Source organism: Fusarium tjaetaba, assembly GCF_013396195.1.
Source record: "Fusarium tjaetaba strain NRRL 66243 chromosome Unknown NRRL66243_c0000143, whole genome shotgun sequence".
Taxonomy (NCBI): Eukaryota; Fungi; Ascomycota; class Sordariomycetes; order Hypocreales; family Nectriaceae; genus Fusarium; species Fusarium tjaetaba.
Genome location: NW_023501339.1, coordinates 1 through 19,424, shown reverse-complemented (window position 1 = coordinate 19,424; position 19,424 = coordinate 1). Strand labels below are relative to the sequence as shown.

General features: G+C 47.7%; 7 protein-coding genes across 7 annotated transcripts; 3 read left to right on the top strand and 4 right to left on the bottom strand.

Annotated features, from left to right (window-relative positions):
• Nucleotides 1-964: 964 nt before the first annotated feature.
• On the bottom strand, nt 965-2,101 carry FTJAE_7210 (enoyl hydratase domain protein; the record flags this gene model as incomplete). The annotated part of the gene is made up of 2 exons (XM_037353905.1): nt 965-1,107; nt 1,156-2,101. The coding sequence occupies 2 exons, from the start codon at nt 2,099-2,101 to the stop codon at nt 965-967; spliced, it is 1,089 nt and encodes a 362-aa protein (XP_037205695.1).
• A 244-nt stretch (nt 2,102-2,345) lies between these two features.
• FTJAE_7209 (GNAT family n-acetyltransferase) lies at nt 2,346-2,915 on the bottom strand (the record flags this gene model as incomplete). Its single annotated transcript, XM_037353903.1, has 1 exon — nt 2,346-2,915. The coding sequence occupies one exon, from the start codon at nt 2,913-2,915 to the stop codon at nt 2,346-2,348; it is 570 nt and encodes a 189-aa protein (XP_037205694.1).
• A 696-nt stretch (nt 2,916-3,611) lies between these two features.
• Nucleotides 3,612-4,911, top strand: FTJAE_7208 (gibberellin 20-oxidase; the record flags this gene model as incomplete). The annotated part of the gene is made up of 5 exons (XM_037353902.1): nt 3,612-3,687; nt 3,743-4,039; nt 4,089-4,165; nt 4,213-4,581; nt 4,627-4,911. 5 exons carry the CDS (start codon nt 3,612-3,614, stop codon nt 4,909-4,911), a joined length of 1,104 nt encoding a protein of 367 aa, XP_037205693.1.
• A 262-nt stretch (nt 4,912-5,173) lies between these two features.
• Nucleotides 5,174-7,432, bottom strand: FTJAE_7207 (uncharacterized protein; the record flags this gene model as incomplete). The annotated part of the gene is made up of 1 exon (XM_037353901.1): nt 5,174-7,432. The coding sequence occupies one exon, from the start codon at nt 7,430-7,432 to the stop codon at nt 5,174-5,176; it is 2,259 nt and encodes a 752-aa protein (XP_037205692.1).
• A 2,265-nt stretch (nt 7,433-9,697) lies between these two features.
• On the top strand, nt 9,698-11,667 carry FTJAE_7206 (uncharacterized protein; the record flags this gene model as incomplete). Its single annotated transcript, XM_037353900.1, has 4 exons — nt 9,698-10,431; nt 10,482-10,620; nt 10,671-10,972; nt 11,022-11,667. The coding sequence occupies 4 exons, from the start codon at nt 9,698-9,700 to the stop codon at nt 11,665-11,667; spliced, it is 1,821 nt and encodes a 606-aa protein (XP_037205691.1).
• A 611-nt stretch (nt 11,668-12,278) lies between these two features.
• FTJAE_7205 (hard-surface inducible) lies at nt 12,279-14,083 on the bottom strand (the record flags this gene model as incomplete). The annotated part of the gene is made up of 7 exons (XM_037353899.1): nt 12,279-12,437; nt 12,521-12,647; nt 12,690-12,879; nt 12,930-13,335; nt 13,428-13,614; nt 13,661-13,752; nt 13,970-14,083. The coding sequence occupies 7 exons, from the start codon at nt 14,081-14,083 to the stop codon at nt 12,279-12,281; spliced, it is 1,275 nt and encodes a 424-aa protein (XP_037205690.1).
• Nucleotides 14,084-15,678: 1,595 nt separating this feature from the next.
• On the top strand, nt 15,679-18,962 carry FTJAE_7204 (uncharacterized protein; the record flags this gene model as incomplete). The annotated part of the gene is made up of 7 exons (XM_037353898.1): nt 15,679-15,907; nt 15,979-16,224; nt 16,282-16,520; nt 16,584-16,701; nt 16,798-17,093; nt 17,142-17,426; nt 17,481-18,962. The coding sequence occupies 7 exons, from the start codon at nt 15,679-15,681 to the stop codon at nt 18,960-18,962; spliced, it is 2,895 nt and encodes a 964-aa protein (XP_037205689.1).
• Nucleotides 18,963-19,424: the final 462 nt, after the last annotated feature.

Genomic DNA, 19,424 nt, shown 5'->3' with positions numbered 1-19,424 from the left:
CCCGGCTCACTGATATCATATCCCCAATCGGGAAATTCCTCTAGAAACCACTGTTCTTGGAGACAATCTCCCTGGAAAACTACAGTCGGACGTAGTCTTCTTCCTTCTGCGTTTCCTGACTCCAAAATCGACACCCAATTGCGCCAATCGCTCTCTGTAACGATAGCCCGCTTCGTGATATCATCACCAAGGACCTTCCCTGACTTCGTAAGCCCTTCCTGAAGTCCGTATTCATCCATATTGTACATCCTCGCCGGTCCAATCCCCAATTTTTTAACAGTTAACAATAACATATCGTAGAAGCGTCAGAGGAGGATGGGAGTAGTATCGTTAGAACAAGCGGCTTCTAAATGTGTAGATGGCTTCATTTTAATATCCTTATGGCGTCATAGGAATCTGTCTGGCCAGTTGCGCCCGATGGTGATTCCAATCGCGTCAGGGTTCGTGATCCCGTTGGCGAGATCACGTGGGTCACTTCTCGAAAGAGCGCGCCCACAACGCTCTTCGTGCCTTAAAAAGTCAGCAATTTCCTTCTCTTATATAGGCAATAGCAATTGACGGCTTTCCTGACCTTTTCGATCTGTCTGGGCGCCTTTCAATTAACCACGGAGCGTAGACTCGTTTTTCCCGTATAAGGTTGCGCAATGGCGCAAAGACTTGCCATTTTTCAGCCGTTCTTTAATTTCTTTGAGATTATTCTGTCGAGCTTCTTCAGGAGTCGCCATGGTGAAAATTTGGATTTTTTCTGATATTATTTAATGGTGTTTTGAGAAGAATTACAATTAAGGGGTTGGGAAATTACGGTCGCAGGGAGTGCGCATAAGGTGGGGGAGCGCGGAATGTGGGTACGCGACACTAATAGGCCTAGCTTGGTACCTATGGGTTATCCAAAGTCACTAAAATTGGTACAGATCGTATCGAGTGTGCCGAACGTATCGATTAGATCAGGGCCTTAGTGACAAGTTTACCCACGATCTGTCTTAAGAGGAAGATCAACATCAGTCTCGGGTATCTGGCTCTCGACTGTGGAATTCCCAGCCTCAGGAGCAGTGGCATCGGCGTCAGTGGACGAAGCAGCATCCTCCGTAACAGGATCAGCGACCTCAACTGCAGGAGTATCAACATCAATCACCGCCCCGTTCGCCTAATGCTCACCACTGCTTATCCAAACAGGCTCCCTCTTCTCCAAAAACGCAGCAACACCCTCCTTCGCATCCTCACTCCTCGCATGCAACGCCATAACCCTAGCCGCCCACTGAGCAGCCTGCTCATACCCATCACCCCACGTCCTTCCAAATCCAAACTGCGTCCAGTACGCCCATTTCCCTACGGCCTGCTGCGGCGGCGACATCAAAAGCAACCGCTCAACCACATCAACCACACGTTTCTCCAGAGCTTCCTCAGGGTCTTGCCCCGGTAAGACTTTGACAACGTCGACGGCCTCCGGGTAGTCCGATGCTTTAATTGGTTCTGCCGTCGCGAGCATTCGGTATGTTGCGCCAGGGGGAAAACGTCGTGAAATTGCCGTTGAGGGACTCGTGCAAGGTAATCCAATCTTTGCGCCTGGCAGGGCAAATTGTGTGTCTGGCAGAGCAATGGGGAAGTCGGTGCTCATGGCGAGTTGGAACCCAGCTGCTGTGGCGAGGCCTTGGATCGGACAGACAATCGGCACAGGACTCCTCCGAATAGTCATCATGACTTGGGTACAGAGGTCAAACAGAGTCTTGACATCTTCCCGACTCATCTGCGACAGCTCCTTCAGATCATGGCCGGACGAGAAGACAGGGCCTTCGCTCCGAAGGACCAGAACATCAGGTAAACCGGCACGCTGTTTCTTCCATTCAGATGCGCTGACGAGCCAGTCCCACCTCCTCCATTCCTCTGAGGTTTGATCTCGTTCTTGAGACGCTTTTTCGAGCTCTTTGAGAATACCAGGGAGTAATCTGGGTAGCAGGCCTGCTCGCCCGCTGGGTCTCAGCGTGAGGGCGCTGTCGAGCTGGGCTTTGAGGTCTCTGAGTACGGGGATGCTGAGAGCGTTTCGCTTGGTGGGGTTTGAGAGTTTGATGTAGGCGGCTCTTGGGGGAAGCTTTGGGAAGGGCATTTTGGCTGAATTTATAATAGATTCGTATTTATGTGGTGCGAGATTGTGGACTGGGACGATGAAATTGGTGGTTGATGTATGATGTGAGGTTAGAACTTAGTGGGTAACCCCGCATTTTCTGTTGGCCACTCAACCTCGGGCATGACATCCCTATAACCGTGATTTCATGACATGATACAACAAGAAGGTCAATGCAGTGATAAACATAGGGAAACTACCAGAAACTAAGATCTATTTATCTCTATTATTCCTTCTTCTCCTCGTATCTCGGATTTCCTCTCCCTCTCTTCTCCATAATCGCCCTCGTCTCCCCTCTCGTCCCCTCCGTAACCTTCATCCCCATAACCCTCTCATAAAACGGAACACTCTTTTCCCAATCGCCCGTAGCAAGCATACTCTTTCTCAAATGAGGCATTGACTCGGCGACTTCGTTTACGCATTCCATCAGCCACGTGCCTAGTCCTTCGCTGCGGTAGGCGGGGGTGACCCAGACGTCGGTTATGTACAGAACTGTTGTGAAGTCTGTGATGCAGCGCGCGAAGCCGATGAACTTGGGGCCGGACACTTTCTTCTTGATAGGGTTGCCGGGAGATGGCGGTGGAGAGTCTGTGTCTGTGTCGTAGAGACCGAAGCAGAGGCCATTGTCGAGCATTTCGCGCGTGGCATCTTCTGGGAGAGGTTTCGCCCAGTAGAATTCCTTGGAAGTAAAGACTTTGATGACTTCTTTGACTGGGATCAGCGAGGGGTCAGTCGAGATGAGAAACTCATCTCGTCTCCATGACTTTTGTCGTAGCTGAGTTGCTGCGGAGGCCATTTTGTGAATTTCAAATGAAGTTGGTGATGTTGACTTGGAGTTGAGAGCTTTAATGGTCTGATGTGACTCGGATGGGCCCACCTGTTATGTTCCTGCACTAACCCATTCTGACCAAGCTAGATGCGGCGCAGGGCATCTTCATTTTCCAATCGCTATTTCGAAAGAGCATGGTTTCGAATTTCAGTCAATATAAGAATTTGTCATTTCTCATGGCTACAAACACTGTTAGCAAATTGCCAGTACCATGAGTCTAGATACAAACTCAAAGGATAGAAGTCGGTTAGGGTGCGGAGTCCGTGTAAGTATGAACAGCTCAACAGTATTCGAAGAGGCAAGTATTATGACTTCACTCTGGCAATGAGAGGAATTCCAGTTGGCGAAAGATTGAACCCAAGTTGTTGAGCAATTCAAGCAATCAAAAGCCTCAAGATAACGTTGTTGAAGTTGCTATCCTGACTAAGCCCCCAGGATCAGATTGCGCCATCGTTATCAAGATTGAGCAAGCAGTCGATCAACATCGGAAAACATCTTCCCCTCCACAGCGTGGCATCTCATGCGGAGAAGTCAATCACGACATCGCTATCTCCATTGATATGTCAGCATATAAATGTCGCGCATATATATCAACTTGACTATCTTCTTCCAGCACTCATTTCGAGACAATAACTTACACCTAGACTTATAAACTTGGTCAAGATGCCTTCTGCCGTTTCAGACATTCCTCAGTACTCCTACGTCCCCGAGACAAAGGAAGATCTCGACTGGGCAGACTGTATGTCTCTCCACATCTCCTCATATCCACCCCGCATCTAACTTGAGTCTTGCAGTGGCAAATATTGACCTCTCCAAATACGGTACTCCCGAAGGAAACGCCGAACTCGCCCAAACTCTCATCGAAGCAATCCGCACCAAAGGTTTCTTCTACGTAACCAAATTCGATATTCCCCAATCTGCCATCGACAGACAATTCGCTCTTGGTAATGCCTTTTATAACCTCCCCATCGAAGAGAAGCTCAAGTATGTTCCTGATCTTGATGCGGGGGAGTATAATGGGTACAGACCTGGTGGGCGAAGGATTCTGTCGGGTGGTGTGAAGGAGAAGACTGAGGTTTGGAATATGGCCAGTAAGTTGATCTGATACTTAAATGAGCTTGCAGTACTGACTTGTTGTAGCGGATAATGGAAAGATCACGCAGCCTGTACCCAAGCTACTAAAGGACCACATCGATGAAATCACCTCTTTCGCAAAGGTACCCCAACCCATTCACCCTCCTCCCAACCAAACTAACACATCAAGGACCTCCACGAAAAAGTCCTCGACCCTCTCTACCACCTAACAGCCCTCGCCCTCCAAATCCCAGAAGACCACCTCGTCAACCTACACAAATGGGGAACCCACAACGAATCCCACCTTCGCTACATGAAATACGGGAAATTCTCCCCCGAAGAGATTGAAAAGCTCGAAGACGGTCTTTGGTCCCGAGGCCATACTGATCTTGGCTCATACACTCTTCTCTTTCGTCAGCCTGTAGCTGGTCTTCAGATTAAGGATCACAAGACTGGTGATTGGAAGTGGGCTAAGCCTCTTGATGGGAGTTTGACGGTTAATGCGTGTGATGCGTTGAGTTTTCTTACGGGGGGTTATGTTCAGTCTACTATTCATCGGGTAAGCCAAACCCATCCTCTCCACGTAATCGTCTAACATGTTCAGGTATCTGTCCCTCCCAAGGATCAGCGCAACGTAGATCGTCTTGGTCTTTTGTACTTCTCGCGCGCAGAGAATGACCTTGTGCTTAACACGATTGACTCGCCTCTTTTGAAGCGCGAGGGTTACACGCAAAATGAGTTCGAGAGGGGGGGTCATCCTGTCCCAACTATGGGAGAGTTTACGACGTTGAAGCAGACTTGGCAGCAGTCGCAGAAGAGGGGAATTACGTATGATGAGCTGGAGGGACAGCAGATTCTCCCTGGATTCCATGGAAGGAGTTTCAAGTAGTTCGCCTTTGGGGAGCAAGAAATCTCAGACCATGGTATATATAAGATAAACTTACGCAGAATTGCCCAAGTCTTTTTATTATTTAGGATGAAGATCCCAAGGCCCCTTTTGTGCCCTGGTTTGTTTAGCTCAAAGGGGCTGAGAAACGTCTGACTCGGATTGCAAATAGCGCATTAGCACATAATTCCTTGTATTCCCACATCACCATTAACAAATGTGCTTCTCTGTTTTTGGTGTTATATGCAACTCCATGTAGTATTCCCTACCGTCTGCGAACCTTGTTATCACCACAAGTCGACAACCCATACACATGCCCATCAGAACCCGTTGACTCCACCCACTTGGCAACATCAACATCCCGCATCCCACTACCCGCCACAGTCTCTACCACAACACTCGTCTCTGGCGAGATAATCTGCGACACAGCATGCCATGAATTTCCCAGAATAGAACTCTTCGTCGAAGCCATAAACATGATAATCGTGATCAACGTAAGAATCAAGTGCAGTACAACACCAGACAGGATAATTATCAAGCCTGTCCACTGATTCGGAATGATAACCTGTTTCACGTTGATCGTAGAAACAGAGTGTTGTTGAGTGAAATATGGTAGAATGTCGTGGAAGATCATCTGGTAGAACCGAAAGAATAACTCCTGGACAGCTCGTGCTGGATCATCCGTTTCCTGGAGAACACTCTGAAAGAGATGCGAATGTTCCGGGTGTGCGGGCCAATTCGCTACGGTGTCGAACCACCCTTCCAAAGCATCGTTGTTGAAGGTCCATCCGCCGGAGATACTGTAGTCGAAAAGACTGAAGTGAATCATTTGGTAGACCCATTCATCCCAGTCAGCAACACCTGTATCTGCCATAGAAGCTGGCCCCGAGAGTACTTTCAGATCTAGAATGCCTCTTGCTTCAGTATCTAAGGGCGATACCCCGACGCCGAGCTGTTTGAGAAATTGCGTGCCGTTCTTGCCCTGTAGTGTTTTCCACTTTGCTATAGACGTGGGTTCAGATGGTATTGCTCTGCCTGTCATGCTGACGTTGTATAAAAGTGGTATGTTCTGGGTAAGAAAGCACACACTCGCTTGGAAGAGTTGAGTACCGTTCTTATTCGTCGCTGTCGTCCATTGACCTTTGCTCGTTGACTTTGCCATTTGCATATCTCGTGGGATCGTCACGTTCGACCACGTGTTCGTAGTCATGTTATACATTGGTCTCAGCTGGGTCAGACTATCGCTTGCGTTGAGGAGAAGTACGGGATGAAAGTTGTACGGATGGCGTGAAAGAGGGTTTGTAAAACTGTCATTTTTGGGGGCTAGTTCTTTCATGTTGAAACTGCAGAACGATATTGGCCAGGATGTTGAGTTCGTTTGGTCCCATTCGTTGTTGATCCGACACGATAGTGTCGCAGGATATGAACCATTGATACTAGGCCCTGACTCCCAACCGGTCGAGGCGTTGAATTCCGCTTGGAGATAAAGACCCTCTGTAGCGTTGCTTCCAGTGTATATATACTCAAGTGTAGCGTTGTTAAACGTCGGTGCTACACATGCTGTCCTCATGTTGGTGACAATCGTAGGTCCAGAGTAATACTCCAGCGAAGTTCGATTATCAACATTTGCCATCGGTATCATGGCTCGATACACATCCCCAGTGTCGGCTACATCCTTAGGCGCAAGTCTCTGACTCGAAGGCCTTGTCTCTGCAAATCGCCAGTGTGCTGACGGCTTAGACTGCCAGTAAGATACACCAGAGAACACAGCTGTGTCCTTAGATATATCGAACCCCACATAGATTGACTCTGAGACCATCGGCGCAGCGATCGGAAGCGCCTTAAAGTCGAAAAGCAAGATCGTCGACGTGAAAGTCATGGCAAGACTTAGGATGAAACTCAAGAGTAATATGATGCAGTGGAACAAGGTCTTCCTGTTGCTTTTCGTGATGAGGAAGATATCCCACGGACTTGCATCACAACTTGAGGCTCTGGAGATTGACAGCCTCGCTAGATCAGAGATTCGACAACCCGCGGTTTCAAGAACAATGGCTGCCATTGACGCAGCAGCGAGACAAGTCTGCAAATCCATCGATACTCGTATTGCAGCAGAGCAGAGCGTTGCTACCTGCGCTGCGTAGTTGTCAAAAACAATTCTGTCCCATTCTTTGCCTCGGGGCTGTCTGTTGCGGACTTTCTCGGCGCCGTGCCAGAGATAAACGAGGATAGCGCATGAGGCGATAATGACGATTGTGCCGAGGATTATGATTGTCAATCCTGTTTTGCCAAGTCTTCTTTGCAATGGTTGACGTTTTGCTGGTCCTTGGAAGCCTGTTGGGGCATTTTGATGTATGAGACGTTGGCTGTCTTCGAACTCTGTGTTCGTTTGATACGGCACAGGTTTTCCGGTGGGGAAGTAACCGTAACTAGACGGATCATTGGGGTTCATAGCTGGATGATACGTCGAAGACCCATGTATTCCCATCTCGTAAACGCCCTGGTGGACTTGGCTATACTGCGCCATGATGACTCCCTTTCCCTTCAATCTGACAGGAACTTTGATGCAAAGTCGACAGGGGATTCATGCGCTGGGGGTAGGGACCAGGATATCAAACCAGCTGTTCTCAAGGGCAAACTCAATGGCATGCGTGAGGCTGAATCGACCAGTCTAGCTAACGCCATTTCTTTATTTTAAGCTTATTCTGGTAGTACAGCCAAGCGCTGCTTGTCCAATAAAGCCTCTAGTATTTTCAGCTGGCTCAGCCATTTCTTGGCTTTGGACAAAATTGGACAGACGTCTGCTCCGGTTGGGTTATGTCGCGCGTGATCACGATTGATTTGGGGGCGACGAGGGGAGGCAAGAAAACTTGGGATCTCTGATCTAAGTGACAAAAAGACCTAGATAAACTTGATATATCTTGGTAAGGCTTTGGACGGGTCTATTTTTAACACCCTAATTCAATGTCGAAACTTTTCTTACTTCCTGAGAGGTGGTCTGGGGATGATCCCCGTCGCTTACCGGAGGTTTGGGCGCCACTGAGGCGAATGTTTCAACGCTGGAGGGATGGTTTTGTTAGATAACACAGCAGTTATACTTAGAGCATCTTCTAACGAAATCAAATGCATAGCCCTCGCTTTATATATGATAGAAATTATATAGTCAACTATTTACCCTGCGGCGGCTTGTGATGGTGATCCCGCACAGGAGAATCGGTGGCAGTTCTGCAAATCAAACCTCAGCATCCAAGATTACATGCTTCAGCACATCGGGCGAATAACCTCGGATTCTCGCTCAGGCATGAGATAGGTTTTTTGAATGATTGCGAGAGAGGCGGAGGGAGTGTGCGAAAGAATGAAACCCAGGGCATTCATTATTTTGACCTCAATGACTGGCCAACAGCTGAACAAAAATTGTTAAATGAGCCGGGTAACCCTGTCACTGTGCAAAAGGGGTCGATGAACATCCGTGGGTCTTCTGTTATTGATGTTAACTATGGCTTTTACACTGTTCGTCTCTTCTTTTCAACTTGACTCAGCTGGAGTGCTCTAGCCCAATCGGTTGGGTCCGCGAAGATGCTCCCCTCACTCAAGTCTCAGATCATTGAGCTCCGACAAAGTGTGTCAATTGCATGGACAACAACCCCTCTGAAGCAGGTCAACTAAGTATAACATAATTTACAAGCTTTCATCTGATTATCAGCTTTGCCTACTCTGTACGCATCAATCTCCCAACAGCAAGGCGCTTTATTTCTACCACTGCTGCGTAAGCGAGATCCATAAACGATGCAAACTTTTATGTGGCTGGCTGAACATGTACTGCTGAGTAAGGTCTGGACCGGTCTGGTTGTCTGGGCTGACTCTTGTTGGTTGTTGGTTCTGATGTTGAGCTTTAATTGGTTCACGTAAGCGAATCATTGGGGCTTGCTTTTATGTTCCCCTTTTCCAATCTGCTCTCGTCTGATGAAACTCACCCATATTGACTGCCTCCCGACGAATCGGCACTTGCTCCTGCATCGCTTCCCCTTGCTTCTGTAAGGGATGTACTAGGAAATGTCATTACGAACCCCTGCTTTGGTTGAGCTTGTCACTTGAAGCTCCACTAACTAATGCATGATATATCCAAGGGTCCCCTGGCAGCTGAGCGACGGCTGGACGAGCAGAAATCATCACTCAGGTGATTCTGAAAATCCGCGAACATACTTTCTATCTGCTACCAGTTCTAGTGATCAGTGTTAAGTAGTCATCAAGCTCCAGTAATAGACAAGAGATGAAAGCATACCCCTGTTACATCCAAATGGGATAGAGCAATCGCTTCTATTTTGTATCACCTCTATGTATTGAGAGCGGAAAAGGGAATGCTCATGTATCGTAACACTGGGTCTTGCAAATCTCTGCGGAATAAGCCCGCCGATCTACCCCTAACAGCCCTATCATATAACCGTAATATGATTGACGTTTGATCAACAGGTCCAAAACCCCTTGTCACACTGACGCAGGTACGACAACCGCCCTGCCAACAACACGCGATATTTCCAAGACTATTGCCAATAGCCCCAACACCATGGACATCTCAGCCCTGGTATTCGAAAAACACAAAGGCCACCAACACATAAGCTTAATATAGCAGAAAAGCAAATTTCTAAGAGGCCTGTCCTTCGGAAATAGCGTCAGGATGCCAAGAATCTAGACACAATGGATATAAGGGGGTTTCTCTCCGTGTTGTCTGCTGAATACTCATCGCGCTTTCACTCCTTTTCGCGCAGTCACTCGTTTTTGTCACTCTTTTGCCATGTTGTTTCATGAGGTGTTTCTGGTTGCGGCTGCGGTTGCTACAGCCTACGCTGGGCCATGCAAGCCTGTGAGTTCCAAGGCGTCTGTCTCTTCATCTGCCGACGCCAGCATTCCTTCTACAACTGCTTCGGCTGAAGTCTCAGATGCGACCCTTAGTGCCACTTCTGGGTCTTCTGGTACAGTGACCATCGGCTCTGAGACAGTCACGTCTGAGGGTTCTACCACGTTGGTTAGTCTACTGTCCAGTTCTGGATCTGTTTCTGGAGGTCTCTCCACTTCCGAAAGTGGTTCTCAAAGCAGTGGCGTGGTGGTCTCAACCAGTGGGACAGAGACACTTGGTTCTTCTACTGATACTACTGTCACTGATACAATGACCTCGGAGGGTATCACGACTGGTGCGACCGACGTTGGTACAACGACTGAGCCTACTACCGCGCCCACTACCGACGGTACCACCGATGCTGCTGCAACTGGCACGACTACGACCGAAGACACAAGTGGGTCTGCCACTCAGACAACAACCGACACTACCGAGCTAGCCAGCGGTGCTACCACTGAACCATCGACAACTCAGCATACGACGACCGAGGGTACAACCACGGATACAACCGTGGCACCAACGTCCACATCTGAGTTCTGTTACGACAATGCATATGTCATCTCAATGCTAGCCTTTGACCCAGTTGCCTCTCCTTTCTGTGTCAGCTACCTTTCCATGACCACGCATACCATGTGAGTTCCCAGCCTCGACAAACCTAGAACATTCGCTGATCCCATTGCAGCACTGACTATGCAACAATCGATCCTACAAACGTGTACCAAGTGGATGTCGCCACCATCACCGCCGGCGCTCTCACACATATCGAGACCAATTACGACGGCGTAACTGCAATCTTGACAGAGTTCAAGACCAATACCGAGGTAAGTTCCACTTACCATCCTTGAACGGCGCCTACTGACTATTGCGATAGTGGTCAGAAGCTACGGTTACGTCGACGCGATCGATCGAGACAATTACATGCCTTGACAGCGCATACTCCTACGTTACTCCCGTTCCTACCATCGAGCGAGGCACTCCGCATCCAGAAAAGCGTGGCCAGGATGTGGTTGATGTCCCTGAGGCGATACCTTCTGACTGGACTGAGGCTCAAACCTCTGATATCTGCTCCTGTCTTGACATTGAAGAGCCTACAACCCATACAACCGTCCAGATAGTTGAGCCTACGACGTTCATCACAACTTCGACAGATGCTGTGACCCCCATTGAAGAATAGTATGTCTCTTTCATATATTCAACACTGTTCAGGTCTAATCTTAACTAGCACCAAGGTCATCACCACTACATCAGTCAGTGTCTTTACTTCAACAGTCACTGAGAAGAAGACCTCGACTGTCACAGCGTGGGTAGTCGAGACTACCTTTGCTGACAACAACGACATTGCCTACCGACGATTCAACTGTCCTTTCAACGCCAACATCTACGACGATGGTTTCACCACTAATTACTTCAAAGGCAAATCCCCGTTGTCGTCGGGCTACACGGATACCTTCCAATTCAGCACCTGCACAAGTCTCACCCTTTCCGGCAGTGGAACGTTCGATCCCTCTCAGGCAGCACTCCTCTTCAATGCATATTTCTACGCCAAAGAGACAGGAACGTATACATTTACCGTTCCTGATACCATTGACAACTGGGGATACCTTTGGGTCAAGGATGCAGCGTATACGTGGAACACGGGTGCCTGGGCTATTCAGGGGACGCGAACGGGACAGAATTCTGCGTTGTGGAAGGGAGGTTCGTATCAGATTCAGCTGCAGAAGGGTGATGCTATTCCATTTACGTATCTTTGGGCGAATGGTGGTGGTTGTGCTGGAAATGATTTGAGTGTCAAGACACCGAGTGGCAAGTCTATTCCTGGTATGAAGGGGTCGACTGTCAAGGCTTGCCATCTGAACACGTTCACTTAGGTTTGGTGGTTTTATTCTTCATCTGTGTATCTATTATGATAGACTTACTTCTGTACTTACTCACACCTAATTGACGTCTCTGGGTCTCCAGGTCGATCGACGTGCAGTTATAAATTAAAAAGAATTGGTTTACCAAGCCAATATGGCTGGATGCCTCCTGGAGATTATGTATTGTTTACAATGAACAATCGCAAGCCACAAAAAGGAATGGGAGGCGAATTGTCTTGGTTACTATAAGAAATCGCCATGGGGTAAAATCAAGCAAGGATGAAGCAACATAAGTTCAATTTCACCAAGTAGACTCAACAAACTGCACCAAGGAGAAATAAAAGTCCCCATACCTACAATACCAGTCCTAATGCTTCCAAAGCTTGAAAGCCTGGTTCGCACCACCGTGTCCGTCCTTCCAGGTTCAAAAAGGCGCGCCGTTAGCAGGGTTTCCACCAGACAGATCAAGGTACATTGTTGCGGAATCTAAACCACTCATCAACTTCTCCTCGATATATCAAACGTTGAGTTGCTTACCGGACTTGAGTTTTGTCAGTGATATTCCCCACAGCCGCGTCCTGAAGGTCCACTGAGCTGCAAGGTCAGAAACATCACGGTTTCTCTCACATTTGACAGTCTGTCCGTGTCCTATCTCCTTTGTAATTAATCTCTTCTGTTCGTGGAATTGTGTGCTTGCCAGCTGAAAAGAGGACAAAACTGTTGCCCGCGTTCTTGATGATGATGCGGGTGTTGGAGCCAGGGACTGAGAAGATCTCCCAGATCTGGTTGGAGTTCCACTTGTATGATCCATCAGAACTAACAGAGATTAGCCAATAGCATGGTATGTTTGGTGAAGGGGACTTACAGCGTGTACAGGGAGGTTCTGGCCACCTGCACCGTTGAGGTCAAAGAAAACATTCTTGTTACCGCTAGAGCTCTCACTTCGAATATTGCACTTGAAGCGAAGCTTAGGCCCAGGAACAACAGTAGGGCTGGGAGCAGGTGTAACATGACCCTCATGCATATGAGTTCACAGCTCTTTTTTCGCCTTGTCCTTCAATTCAGTCTCCAGATTGCCAAAGGCCAGTGTCTTTTCCTTGATGGTGTTGTCGAGCTCCATGATCTCTTCAGCCTGCTGTGCGATTGTCTTGCTTCGTTTCTCAGCAAGCGTTTCGAGATCCTTGACATCTGCTTGGGCCTGATCGAGCTGGCACTGAGATCGCTCTTGTCCCTCTCCAGCTTTTCGATGGTCTCGTCTTTCTGCTTGCTCTCACCACGGATTTTATCGCCTTCTCGTTTCTCAACTTCAAGCTGTGCTTCAAGGGTGGCGATATGAGCGATGATATCAACGATCCTAGCAGCCTCAGCCTTGAGACGAGCTTCAGCAGCTGTAAGATCAGTAGTAGCCTGGTCAAGCTTCTTCTGGACCTCCGCCTTGGAAGCTCGCTCGTACTCAAGTTGGAAAACCAGTTTCTCCATAGCCTTGTGGTCCTCAAGGTCATGGTTCTTGGTCTTGGCGATTTCTTCGTCTCTCTTCTTGAGATCAGCAGCATGAGCGGTTTGAGCGTCGGCGAGTCTCTTGGTTAGATCACCAGTCTTGGCTTTTTCGCCGGTGAGATCATCAATGAGCTTCTTGATCTCCTTTCCGAGCTTGTTGTTCTCGATAGTAGCAGCATTGAGCTGTTCGCCTCGAGCATGGAAGTCGGCATCAAGGGCTTTGAATCACTGCAATCATTAACTAATGTCATGGCAAGTCAATGGCGACTACTTACATCCTCGGCATACTTGTCTGGATAACCATCCTGATCGGCAAAAGCGATTGTATGTCGCAGAGTGCCAATGAGGTTCTTGGGGAAAGGAAGCGGCCCAAGTATACGAGGGAGAGATGGTTGAGGGTAGCGAAGACGGACTTCGGCCTCGGCCTTCTCGGGAGGAGAATACTCTGGTGGTTTCCGGCCACTAAGTAATGGTTAGCGTTGAAATGAGTCTGCGACCTTGGACTTACTGGGAGTGGCGAACAATCAGAGCGAACAGAGTGTACTCGCCAAGATCTTGGTTCGCTTCGGGGCCCTTCTTGTGGACAGCAAGCTTCTCCGTCTTCTCATCCCAAGTACACGTAATATCGTAATACGAATGATAAGAAAACCTGACGCCTACTCAAGCACCAGACAGCATCTTCGGGGACTCAGCGCGAAAGGATGGGGACTTTTCAGTACCAGTGTCATCATGATTCTACTGCCAAAGCGAGAGAACAGGCTTTCCATCACCAAACCCCTCAGGGACGATGAAAATGCTCATCTCGTCGCTGGCATACTTGGACCACTAAATCTTGCCGGTCAAGATTAGCAGCGCCAGTGGCCTGCTCACGCTTGGACTGCCAGTTGCGCTTGAACGACATACTGCTCTTGGCGCCAGCAGGGTTTGACATGACAACGTCGAGCTTGCCATAGAGGTGATTTCCCAACTATAGTAGGATGCCTTGGCTATGAAGGTGTCATCGCCGCTGGGGGTCTTGGAGACTTTTTCGACGGCGGACTTTTGGAAGAAGTTGGCTTTCTTGGTGCCCTGAGTATCTTTGGTCCATTGGGAGAAGAGGTAGGCGGTATCGCCGACGCGGACCAGACCGTCAGGCAGGATGATAACGAAGGTCTCGTTATCGCCATAGGACTTTCAATCGAGACGGCCTTTGTAGACGAACATTGCGATGAGTGAGAAGGTAAGGTTTCTTGAAATATAGAAGAGCTGGTTGTTGGAATTGAAGGGCTGTTGCTGATGAGGATCTTGAGATATGGCACGACGAAGAGCAAGAATATATAGTCAAACCTCAGATCCCGTCCACCTCCCGATCATATTCGAAGCCTTCTAAGTGAGTTTGGAGTTCTTGGATGTCTACTTTCCGATTCTTACCCGTTTCCTCTGTAATTCATTTCAATAATTCTCTGCATGTTTTTGCCTCTCACCAGGTAAGAAGTCTAGTGGCTACCTGAACATAAGGACACGATAATTTCAAACTTGCAGTCTTGAAGGGCAGATGGAGTCAATATCACAATCGAGCACATTTCTCGGCGTGCATGCTCTGTGATATCGAACGCCTGGCCGTTATCAGGATAATGAAATCGTGACTAAGACTCAAGAGTTGAATCCTGAAGAACTAGGTCAAGCATACAGCACAGGGTTTCGGGATTATGTTAGTCTAGCATTGAATTTGCGTACCCTAGACAACACCGATCACAACGCTACACGGCTTCAAAATCAATAATACTATAGTCAAATCTCAAGTTTCAAAATTGCAAGGTTAATAAATTAGAAAGCTGGCAATTTGTCTTGAATGCTAAGCCTATCCAATCTACTAGGCACAAGACTGAACTAAACCTAATAACAAAAGAGAATCTCCTAATAATTAAGCAGCCTTAGTAATAGCACTTTAGACTTTTTCCCTGACACCTATCTTCCCCTCTATGTTATGTTTCTCCTAAATTCCAAAGGGCTCTTGTTCTATTTATTGTCTAAGTTCTTAGTTAATAAGTACTAGGCCCAGTATGTATTCCATCCACTCGAAAAAGAATCAGTATATTGCTCCCTCTTTATCATGTTCAAAACAGCTGCAGCTATTAACATATGTTATCTACATTCTCCAAGAACATCAGAAGGAGTCTCGGTATATCATTTAGTTACTTTTGTTGAAAGCAGTCTAGCCCGAGGCCTTCATAGTCATTCATAGGAGGTACTGATAACTCGGTCAAGATGTGAATATCGGTGAAGACAGATGAATTGACATTTTGGTGACCAAGGATAATCTGTCCTAGACCCATATTTCAAGTTACCGATGTTTTCATTCATTGGATACAGATGCGCCACAGCTGACAGCAACTGGGGCTGTGGGTCACCGATGTTGGTTCTTATTGGTTGTAACCACAAGGCCTTGTCTCAGTACTCCCTCTATTCACGGTATAAGAGAGAGCACAATGCCATCAGTTGCAATCCCAGACAACAACGAGCAGAACACTCAATTCATTTCTCACTATGGACCCGGACGATCCAGATCGCCATGTCGCCGAACCCACTTCTCTCACTGGTGCGATTGCGGAAGCAGAGTTGGCCTCTGGTTCCTCGCAGCAGGTCGAAAATAACAGCAGCTCAAACTACATGGAAAGTCTGGATCTATCTCTGCTAGGATCACCAGACTTTGATTTTTCATGCCTCATGGACCTTGATGAGACAGGAGAAGCTACGCAAGAACCAGAACAGCTAGGTTTGTGGCATTACGTTCTCCTGTTTATGAGTCTCAAACTTACACGAGCCACGACGCTGGTTCGGAAACAGATTCCATGATGCTCGATGCGCCCGCCTTTGAAGCTCCAAGCGGTATGGATGATCTTACCGTGACGCAGATTTTAACGGGCAATGTATTTCATGGTAGCGACCACCCGGGTACCAATTTGTACTCTGTCCATGACGCTCCTCAACATCAAGGCTATATTCCGCAATCCCAAGTTGGCCTTGACACGTTGACATCAGAGAATTGTCAGTTCTCTTCGGAGACCTTCAAAATATTTCAAAACCCTCCAGGTAATACGTCTATTGATCAAGATCGCCGTCTTTGTAAGCTAACAGTTCAATGTCTAGTTGAGTCTTTCGCCTATCCTGTCGAGATGACCCGTATTATGCCCGAAGCGCCCCAGTCATCCGGATTTGGGGACCAGAGATTTATTCAGATGAACGCACCTCCGACACAAGTTCAGGTTCCTTTGCCACGACCAAGCCGACCAAGACGTCGAGGCCCACTCACGAGAGAACAGGCAGAAGGGCAGGCTCTCGCTCGCGAGAATGGAGTTTGCATCCGCTGCCGGCGAAATAATATCACGGTAATACATCACTATTTCCCGGCCGGTTTCGTGGGTGAAGGTTATTCACAAAAGTCGTCTTAGTGTGTCGGGGGAATCCCATGCAAAGCGTGTTTGGGTCTTCGCAAGCCTCGGCTCTGGAAAGTCCCATGCACCAAAGCCCAGTTTCTGGACATTATAGAGTCAGGATCATTCTTTTATAGTAAGTAGGAATATTTCGAGTTGCCATATGTATAGTCATTATATCGAATCGCCTTATCATCATTGCCTTACCGCGTTACTGATTTAATTAACTCAGAGCCATCAATGAATGAAGCATTGTTCACGGAACGCCTAGTTGAAGAAATGGCAACAATGGCCCTGGCGTTCGCTAGAGACATGTCAAAGGGAGATGGCGTCTCCCCCAAAAACATCGATTTCCCATGGACAGTTGCCTTTGAAGGATTACGCACAATCTGCTTCCCTGATGGACGGTACCAAAAGCCTAGGATGTACATGGTGAGAAAGACAGAAGCGCAACTACTGAAAGCCTTTCCTATAGATACGGCGGGTTCTCCATGTCTTCTGGTTGGCAACAATCGATTAAAATGGACAGTGAGTTTGATACAATGTCGAGAGCATTCCCAAATTGACATTCTTCAGCGGGCAGTCGCAGCGTTCTGTGGCGACCGATGCCTCGAAAACCCATATGAGGAGGACCTAATCATAGATACTCGCAGAGCCAATGATAACGGCAATCCCCTTGAAGTGTTTGTAAAGACCTCATGGCTCCTTTCTCGATACTTGGAGCTGCATCTGTTTCGATATCTTCAGAATGCCGCGAATAATCCTAGCAAGGACATTCACGAACAGAGGAGTTTCGCTTACAGTGCTCTGTACTTGTTGGGTCACAGCTTCTCCACCTCATCGAACAGGATATCAGGACTGGTGAGGATTATCGCAAGAAATCGCATACTAGGATACTGACATTGCCTTTTGCAGAACATCAGTGATGAAATGTTCAAGGGCTCCATCACAGACCACTTAGACCGGGAACGGCGCGTCCGCCTCGCATTATGGGTTTATGTCTCCATTACTGTTGGCCAGCTTCCCTCTGAGGCAAATTTTTGGAATAACTTGCCCAAAGAGCTCAAAGCCTTCCGCGGAGGTCTCCCAAAGAAGTTTCGAGAGAGCTTTGACGGATTTGACAACAGTCTACGCATGAATATGAAGATTGAACTAGACTCCAAGACAAGATTCTTACAGAAGCTTGACTCTGGCCAGCAAACCCAGGAACTTATAGAAAGACCTTCATCATCCTCGGACATCGACCCCGATCGCAGCCTCTGGCAACGTATGGTGGAAAATACCACTCAAGGCATTCATGAAATTTGTCATCTCCATTCTGGAGAGTTGGCCTCGTTGGAGGACAGAGTCAGCGAATATGAACAAATCGAAGCCGAACGACTTTTTCTCCCCACAGACCACGAGCACTTCGCAAAGGCTGCTGAGAACGCTTTTGGGACAATCCTGGCCTTGGCTAGGTTGCCAATAAGATCCCAGCAGACGCTGCCTATACAAGATTGCGAAGTACTTCGTCCCTCATTCCTCCGTTTTCAGGCAGAGTTGCGACGGTTCATGGGAAGACTTTCAAGTGACATACTTCCTTGCGGAATGTCATTAGTTTGTCTCGCAGAACGTCCATTTGTCCTGTATGGGGCTGATAATATGCACTTGAATCGCTGGCAGGAGCTTGAAGATATGATGGGGGGAGGAATTTACCTCGTGGGTAACACTATGCATCCACCCACCAGAAAAACTTCTCATGCATTCTTGGACATCGCGACTGTTGCAGATATTGGTAGTGATGAACAGTTTCTCCGCCTCAAGAGACTCTTACAAAAGAATGGCTCGTGGTTACGCCAAGTTTGTGGACAACTCAACGGACTTGTGCAGGCAATGAAGCAAATAGGTCATGAACTCCACGAAGAGAAAAGGTTACGAGCATTTCAAATAATCCTGCGACGAAAGGTTCGAGAAGTCTTTGGACATCATGAAGCGTCATGCAAACCTCACAGTCTACATTGCCAAGATCCAAGAGGTATATTCTTCTTCGTCATGTTCAAGAAACATGTGCGAAGTTTATTTGGGAGTGCTCGAGGATGGAGAGGCGTGCTTTATGAGAATTTCCAATCTATCCTTGCTCGCACGATGGAGGAAATGCACGATGGACATCTTCAGCATCAAAGCTGGAGTATCATGGGGCGTGTGATCTTCACACTATTAAAGATGACCGTCCAATTCAAACTTTCAGGCTCTGTACTGGCCATGGCCTGGCCCCAGTCGCGGTCTGAGGACGAGAGCTCTCGTTTGGAAATGCTGGATGCAATGGGAGAAGAGCTTTTATACGAAACAGAATCCTTCCGGGACTGGATGGAATGCCAACTACGCAATGATTTTGGGTGGGCATTGGAATGGAAATGAAACTGTTAAAGTGCTTATATTGTCTGCTGGAAATTAAACATCAAAAATATAAAAAAAAAGGAGTTTAAGTTTCTAGATAGAGCTTTAATTTACCTAGTAAAACCCAGAGAGGAAAACCTCATATAAGAGTGGCAATGTCGCATTCTTTCGCTTCCTGTTCAGGTCAGAGATCTCATCAATAAAAGATTCTGTGATATTTCGTGTGATCTAACTCAGCCTCGCACCTCCTACATCGTTTTATTAAGTCTCTACAAGATTCCATGTCTCACCGCATAATGGCTTTAATGCTACCACGGAATAATGATATGAAATTAGTCTACTTAACCTAAACGCCATTTTGTCTATTCTATTAGCCCAAGTCTATCCCAACCAAACAAAGGAAACCCTCCCCATATCAAGCAGCCTCAGCAACAGCATACCCAACCCTCCCCCCAACATCCATCATCCCCTCCCTCTCATGCC